Source organism: Dreissena polymorpha, chromosome 3 (genome assembly GCF_020536995.1).
Source record: "Dreissena polymorpha isolate Duluth1 chromosome 3, UMN_Dpol_1.0, whole genome shotgun sequence".
Lineage (NCBI taxonomy): Eukaryota > Metazoa > Mollusca > Bivalvia > Myida > Dreissenidae > Dreissena > Dreissena polymorpha.
The window spans coordinates 126,612,391-126,620,850 of NC_068357.1; the positions used below are offsets into that span (position 1 = coordinate 126,612,391).

Consider the following 8,460-nt stretch of genomic DNA (forward strand, 5'->3'; position numbering starts at 1 on the left):
GCGGAAAGTGTCGTCCCTGATTAGCCTGTGCGGACTGCACAGGCTAATCTGGGACGACACTTTACGCACATGCATTTAACCCAGTTTTCTCAGAACGCGACTCAATACATAGTCGTAGTAGATGTGTTTAGAGAAAGATGCTTCAACAAAAACACTCATTCAAGTCGCCTCCAGGGAACGCAGAAACTGCATTTTGTTGAGATAAACTGATAGTTTTGGTAAGATGACATTATGGTGGGTCAACTCAACATAGTGTTTAGATGATCCAGCATCATATTAACTGCAGCACGTCATTGACACGTATTGCATGTATTACACAAGCCTGGGGAAACTGGGCTTAATGCATATTCGTAAAGTCGGCACAGGCCAATTAGGGACGACCATTTCCGCTTTTCTGTGTATATTGTGTTTTTCCAATAAAGGAAACGTATAACATGATGGGGTCCGAGAAGTTACGTTACCGAACATAATGGTCCTTTTATGTTCTGAGCATAGATTACCAAGGAAGATTATCTTTTTAAAGACATTTTTTTTGTTTTGCGTTGGTATGATGTAATATTATGTCAACACTTCACTCATCTTCGGAACCCATGTTTGGAAACCATTAAAAAAGCTATGTTTCGGAATCATCATGTTGTTTCCAATTGATTCCGCAAACAACATACGCTGTTATTTCAACGGTTTACTGGAGTGATTATGTTACAATTATTTACGTAATATTCACAGTAGACATACATGCGTCAGAGGGGGTAATCACGTGACAGTCAAGATGGCGACATCCATACCGAGACAGTTATTTTTCGTCGTTTTATACCCTTTATTACTTCTGTTTATTTTTAAAATGACGCTCACTTTCCAGCCATATCAGTAAAAAGGTGATAAGCGTTTATTTCGAATTTAAATTCGCTTTATATCTCGACTTTACTCGGTGCAAATTTTCTTAGTGGAGCCCTTATTAAGTCATCCGAGTAAAGTCGAGATATAGAGCGAATATTACTTAGAAATAAAAGTCAGTAACTTTCTTTTTAATATGGCTGGAAAGTGGGCGGAATAAAAAATAATTATACAAATAATAAAGGGTAAAACACGACGAAACATACATGCCTCGGCATGGACGTCGCCATCTTGTTTGTCACGTGATTACCCCCTCTGATGCGTGGTGTCTGTCAAATTGTTATACAAAATATGGACCATGCTCTGTGAAAAGGGAGTGTAATGCATATGCGTGAAGTGTCGTCCCAAATTTTTTGTTGGATCCATTTTTTATGTAAATTGCATTGAAAATCCCATTTCTTTCATATATCAGAACGACACTCTCCATCTTAACTTGATGTTTGCTAAGACACAACTTTCTTTTAACGACAAATATCACAAAAATACAAAAATATCCGTGCGGACTGCACAGGCTAATCTGGGACGACCCTTTACGCACATGCATTAAACCCTCTTTTCACACATCACGGCTCATTTCTAGCATTTCGTAATTTCAATACTTCCTTATTAACGGTAGTCTAATATTGACAGTAATTAGCGCAAGAAAATATTCTGTTAGAATACAGGTCAGTATGGAATAATTTTACGTAATTTCAATGGACCGACATGTATTTCTCTTCACCTTATATCAAAGGTGCGGAACCCTTGTATATACTATCAGGCCAGGTGACGATAAGGGGCCCATTGTCCCGCCGATTCCTATTCATGACCCCTCAAGTTCACTTGCGATAACGATAAGGCATTCAATAAAGGCAATGTCGGCTGCGACATTTTTGCTCTCGCCCAGTTCTCGCGGTTTCTCGTTTGGTGCGGGATTTCAACGTTTCCGTGCTAGGCGATCAAGCAGGCGACAAAGGTATGACTTGATGACAATATATTTTGAGAAGATTTTTTAGAAAACTGTTCCAGACCTTATTTTACATAAAAGACTAGCTTATTTGTGTCGACTGTCATTAAATGATACATTTTTGGAAACTAGTGCATGGAACTGATTTTTTTCGGAAGCAATATACATGTATTGACCAAAACAACAACTACCTCGGTACAGTTTCAACAAAGTGTGCCGATGCCCAATAGATAAGAGAAATTCTAGCACACTCGAATATTGGAATCCTGATAGTCTCTGAGTTAACGACTAATACTGTGATTGCCCCGCTTTCAGAACTGCGACTTTTAGTCTGAAGTTGAAGAACAAAAATCTACAGGAGCGTGAGATAAAAAGAACCGAAAATGTTACGACTGGCTGTTTTCTGTATAGTGCTCGTGGTCATACGGGCTCAAAGTGAGTTAAAACATTTTAATTATAATTAATGCTTTTTTATTTAAGGCATTATAACAGGAATATTCCGATTTCGTTTCTTACTGAACATAATATCGCTATTTTGTATCATTTAGATATATTTGCAGAAAGTGCACTCATATGAATAAGTAATTCTTTTCGAATAGCGCATTATTAACCCAAACAAAAATACCGTCATTGAACGACCTTAGTTCAGCCTTTGCTTTTGTTGGTAATACACGCGCACATCATAAAGACCCTGGTTGGTTACTTTAGCTAGAAGTTCTGTCCATCATGATATAGCGACTATGTCCGGAATCCTCCGTAAGATAGATTTCTGCATGCCCGGAATCCTCCGTAAGATAGATTTATGCATGTCCGGAATCCTCCGTAAGATAGATTTAAGCATTCCGGATTCCTCCGTAAGATAGATTTATGCATGACTGGAATCCTCCGTAAGATAGATTTATGCATGTCCGGAATCCTCCGTAAGATAGGTATATGCATGTCCGGAATCCTCCGTAAAATAGATGTATGCATGTCCGGAATACTCCGTAAGATAGCAACTATGTCCGGAATCCTCCGTAAGATAGAATTTTGCAATATGATCGTCTGTTGATTAAGAGAGGAAGTTTTGTATGGAAAAAACACGGCTTAAACTTCATGTAGAAAATATAACTCGATGAACCCTTTCTAAATACTCGAGCCTAACGATATCTCAATTGAATATCCGTTTTATAGTGGCTTTCGTTCTTCTTGGTGCCTAATATAACTAAAAACAAATTGTCTTCTGCTGTTATCTTTGCCAGGTTTCGACCCCAATGCCATGAACGGGTTCGGGTCCAGTAGCGGCGGGTCGGCCGGAGGCGGAAGGTAAATGCGAATCTGTAGCGGAAGCGATGTATATGTGAGGGCGCTTTTCGGCATGAACTGTTCCTAATTATTTTACGACATACGTGTGTTAATATCATTATTATTGTAAATTTTTACGCGATAGAACACATAACTGAGAGCAGCAGTTGTGCGTCGTTCTGGGAAAATGAGTCATAATGCTTGTGCGTAAGTACCATCCCAGATAAGTTTTGATGAAATTTGTTATTTAAAGGAAGTCTATATTTAGCAAAATTCCTGTTAAGCCGAAAAGTATCATGCCTGATTTGCTTGTCCGGACTGCACAGGCTAATATGTGACGACACTGTACTCAAATGCAATAAGTCCCGTTTTCCAAGAACGCAGCTCAATTGGACCTTACTGCTGCTCTGATTTTTTATGAATATTCAGAAAAAGAACATGGCATACTTTAATCACAGTAGCAGTGGTGGGTTCGACACCTCTGGTGGATTCGGAGCCTCCTCGGGCGGAGACGCCAGTGGCGGCTTTGGCGGAAGTGGTTTCGGGAGCTCCGCGGGCGGAAGCAGGTACACAACTCGCATTCTCTATCAATATTGTAATAACACGAAATGTAAGTTTTACGAAAGTCGAATAAAACCAGCACCAGTTACAAAGGCGAACATATATAATCTTTGAACCATATGTCTACAGTATGTCTGTGGTCTTAAAGATTTACATCAACAGAACAAAATATTACAAGACACATCTCGTTTCAGCTTTTTTTTGTGTGTTTGCATGTTGGTAATAGAATTGAGTAGAAGAAACATATTTAGCATTTAATTATTAATTCTCACATGATTGAATCTAAATGTAATACCCACAGTAGCAGTGGCGGGTTCGATACATCTGGTGGCTTCGGCAGCTCATCCGGTGGAGACGCTAGTGGAGGTTTTGGCGGTAGTGGATTTGGGAGCTCGTCTGGCGGAGACGCCAGTGGGGGTTTCGGTGGCAGCGGATTTGGCAGCTCTTCTGGTGGAGACGCCAGCGGAGGATTCGGCGGCAGCGGATTTGGGAGCTCTTCTGGTGGAAGCAGGTGATACAATATGTATTTGGTTTTAGGTGCTTTAAATCAAAGGTGTTTTATGCCAGCTTCAAAGATGGCGGCTCATAGAAGTCGTACTGTTCGTCCGTCTGACTGTCTGTGCGAAGTTTCGATCCTCAGCCATAATATTTTTATGTATTGATGTATTTTTAAATAACATACCACAATTGTCCACTATCATAAGATGTTGCTAGTAAAAAACGCTTAAATGTCAAAGGATAGATTTGGGGCACAAAAACAGCTTGAACATTCCATTCTCAGTCTTAACTTTGCCAGACATTGGTGGTTTTTTTAAAAACTTGGCACGCATGCAATCCGTTATAAGAAGCCGCATCGCATGTTTTATTCGTCTCCCAACCGAACATGTCAAAGTCACACTTAAACGTCAGTTATTGAATTTGACACATTAACATATTGACCGAGCTGTAACTTCGTCAGGTATCACGCAATCTGAAAATTACTCCCAAATAGGGGACTAATATCGCGTGTCCGTCTCATAAACTTACTCTTCAAAGGTACTATTAGAGGTCTCGCTTAAAAGATTATTGAAGCAATATACTTATCAGTATTTCAAGGGCGACACATAGCAACAATCTGACGTAACATTACGAAAGTAAGCAACAAATGTTACGATGAATTTGTGTTATGACTAAAGTTGATAAAATTATCAGTACCTCATCAAAAATATTTTCCAACTTACTTAAATCTGTATCAATGTTTGAGTGATTTGTTTTTATCAAATTCACAACAAATGGTATTTAATGAAAGTATATCATTATAAGTGTGATTGTAAACCATGTTAAAAATAATTAGCAAGTTTAACCCATTTATGCCTAGCGTCTAGAAAAAAGCCCTTGACAAACAGCGTAGACCCAGATGAGACGCCGCATTATGTGGCGTATCATCTGTGTCTGCGCTGTTTGCTTAAAGAAATTTCTGTAAGAAATATTCTAAATATAGAAATTAATATACTAGACATCCCTAATTTTGGAAATAAATTGATCCAATTTAGAAGGATGGGCATAAATGGGTTAATACTACGAACGTTTTTTCCAGTAGTGTAGGTTACGGTTCGAGCCTTCTTAAAGAAAAAAAGTAGTAAAATACAAACCGCTGAGGCGTCGTCTTTTTATTTTTTGTTATTTGCCATATATAAATACCATCTGCACGTGTTCAATTTTATGTCATATTTTTTTAATTTTAATATATTTCAACTCATTCATAATGGAACGGATTTTCGAGACAATCATTTTGTCGTATGTCTAAATGTTACGGTTAGATTTGTGGGACACTATTATACTTCTCCGCAGCAGTTCCGGTGCAGCGGCATTTGGGAGCGCCACTGGTGGGTCCTCTTCAGGTGGTTTTGGAGGCGGAGATGCAAGGTACGATTATTTTCACTTTTAACTTGCAGTTGAGTTCATGATGAACTCCAAAGACGCTCAAAGACACTAGTAAGTTTTGGCGTTTTTGAACTTGCTTAACGAACTTCTGCTTTCTTAGCAGCGGTGGATTCGGCGGAAGTGGCTTCGGGAGCTCGGCTGGTGGTGACGCAAGTGGAGGGTTTGGCGGAAGTGGATTTGGTAGCTCCGCTGGTGGTGACAGGTAGGCGAGGCAGTAAAATGGCTCCACGACTGTGACTGAATGTGTTGTCATTAGTCATAATTATCTTTCCCTGAGTATTGAGTATTATGCTTTGATATATGTTCGACTATGAGTGACTTAAAAGTACCCATTGGCATTAACACAAACATTTAAATATGTTTGCTGAAGATATGTTGGGACGAAAGGCATGTGTGCAACGTAGAAGTCTAGCAATAATTTACTTCAATCACATGTCTGCTAATGGAATGTTATTGTTAAAAAAATAAAACTGAAAAATCAACAACACTGAACAGTTTAAATAGACGTAACGGAATGCTGTTACCCCATCTTATAACCTGATCTATATGCGTCTTCTCTACAGCAGTGGTGGTTTTGGAGGAGCAAGCTCCGGAGGCGACGCCAGCGGCGGCTTCGGCGGAAGTGGTTTCGGACAAAGCAGCGGTTCCACTTCTTCTTCCGGAAAGGATGCAAAGTAAATGGTTAAAATGTAAAATCACCATGTTTACTATGTTACCTTACACTCGGGCATAATTTTCGGCGCAAATAAAAATTGACGTGTAGATTGTTTTAGTGTTTATTTTAACCCATTTATGCCTAGCGTCTAGAAAAAAAGCCTTGGCAAACAGCGTAGACCCAGATGAGACGCCATATGATGCGGCGTCTCATCGGGGTCTGTGCTATTTGCATAAAGGAATTTCTGTAAGAAATATTCTAAATATAGAATTAAATATACTAGACATCCCTAATTTTGGAAATAAATTGATCCAATTTAGAAGGATGGGAGAGTCCACTAGGCATAAATGGGTTAACAGTATTAAACGCTTAGCGATAAATATGGTAATAAATAAACGATTATAAATAATCGACCGTTTTCAGCACGTAAGCTTCAAATACATTGGCATCTGATTTTTGTGGCGTGTGCTTTGTTGCAGAATTGTTTTACGGTACTGTAGGAATTAGAATTATGTATGGCATTCGTCTCGTAGTCTACGCTGTATCTATATGGCGCCAATGTTGTGTTTATGAGGTTTTCATGTGAAATCGTTAATTAATTAAAAGGTTAAGAATTTTCAGTAAGTGACATCTTTTCGTCCAAACTTCAGACTAATTTATGGCGAATTGCGATAGCCCAGCCATAATTTAACATGTCATATATTGCATCTTTCTGTCACAGTGGCGGCTTCGGAGGTTCCTTCGACCCCAACGCTATGGGTAGCTTCGGCGGCTCAGGCGGTGGGGCCTCTTCCAGTGGGGGCTCTACCGAGGGCTCTTTCGATCCGAACGCGATAAACGCGAACTTCGGAGGCTCCGGCGGTGGTTTCGGATCAGGTTCCGGTTCCGGCTCTGGCGGAAGCAGCACCGGTGGCTCATTTGACCCGAACTCCTTTGGAGGAAAGAAATAGAGTCAAAACATCAAACAATATATATGAAATCGATGTTACCGCATAATGTTGCATGTGTTTGTACTGGTCTTGTTTTTAATTAAAATAAAGAGATATTTTCAAAAATGCGGTTGCGTCAGATGTATTAAAAAAACCTGGCATTAACCCATTTATGCCTGGTGGACTCTCCCATCCTTCTAAATTAGATCAATTGATTTCCAAATTTAGGGATGTCTAGTATATTTATTTCTATATTTAGAATATTTCTTACAGAAATTCCTTTAAGCAAACAGCGCAGACCCAGTTGCAAGTCAAATGTCATCATCATCATCATCATCATCATCATCATCATCATCATCATCATCATCATCATCATCATCATCATCATCATCACCATCATCATCATCATCATCATCATCATCATCAATCATCATCTCATAATCATCTTCTTCATCATCTCATCGTCATCGTCGTCGCCGTTTTCATCCACCGTAGCTTTTGCACAATATGGTCCCATATGTGTAAAGAAATATGTTACAATTATATGTCCCGACCGTACAGCTATGATTGCCCATGGTAGGTAAATATTGAAAATGTTATAGTTGACATTATGCTCATGTTAAACTACACAAACCGATGCAAGTTTACAAAAATTAACATTAACAAATTAATCATTTTTTAAATTTCACACGGATAAGTTAATATTCTCATTGTAAAATGATAACGTACTATGTATATTTAATTATTAATGGTTGCGTTTGTAGATGCATAAAACTCTATACGATCAGCTTGAATAATAATAACATCTTTATTATGCAGAAATAATACGTATGCCAATGCCGTTTAATTGCTTGAAATTGCTGCTCAAAGTTACACCACGTTTAGCAGGACCTATACAAAGTTGGTTTTAGTTGTTTTTGCGTACGAATCCAATCAACTGGTTTGTTAACCACGTTACACATATTTACGTAAACGACATAAGATGAATAATAATGAGTGTAGTCACCCGTTACTATACACAATTGCCTAAATAAAAAAATCATTTAAATGAGTCGCGCTCTGAGAAACTAGGCATAATGCATGTGCGTAAAGTGTCGTCCCAGAATAGCCTGTGCAGTCCACACAGGCTAATCAGGGACGACACTTTCGCCTTGACTGAAGTTTTGTGTAGAAGAGACTTCCTTTAAACAAAAAATAACATATAATCGGAAAGTGTCGTCCCTGATTAGCCTGTGCGGACTGCACATGCAAATCTGGGATGACACTTT

At 39.0% G+C, this 8,460-nt stretch overlaps 1 protein-coding gene across 30 annotated transcripts; it reads left to right on the forward strand.

The window, feature by feature from the left end:
- Window positions 1-1,725: 1,725 nt before the first annotated feature.
- Window positions 1,726-7,266, forward strand: LOC127871371 (uncharacterized). Of its 30 annotated transcripts, none has more exons than XM_052414209.1 (10): window positions 1,726-1,849; window positions 2,156-2,275; window positions 3,082-3,145; window positions 3,583-3,690; window positions 3,984-4,102; window positions 4,154-4,196; window positions 5,516-5,590; window positions 5,709-5,810; window positions 6,172-6,282; window positions 6,985-7,266. In XM_052414209.1, exons 2-10 carry the CDS (start codon window positions 2,224-2,226, stop codon window positions 7,211-7,213), a joined length of 903 nt encoding a protein of 300 aa, XP_052270169.1. In that variant the 5' UTR covers window positions 1,726-1,849; window positions 2,156-2,223; the 3' UTR covers window positions 7,214-7,266. The 30 variants fall into 30 exon arrangements, with proteins under 30 accessions (XP_052270169.1, XP_052270171.1, XP_052270172.1 ...); XM_052414211.1 differs by having other exon boundaries at window positions 5,712-5,810; XM_052414212.1 differs by having other exon boundaries at window positions 5,519-5,590.
- The last annotated feature ends 1,194 nt before the right edge of the window (window positions 7,267-8,460 follow it).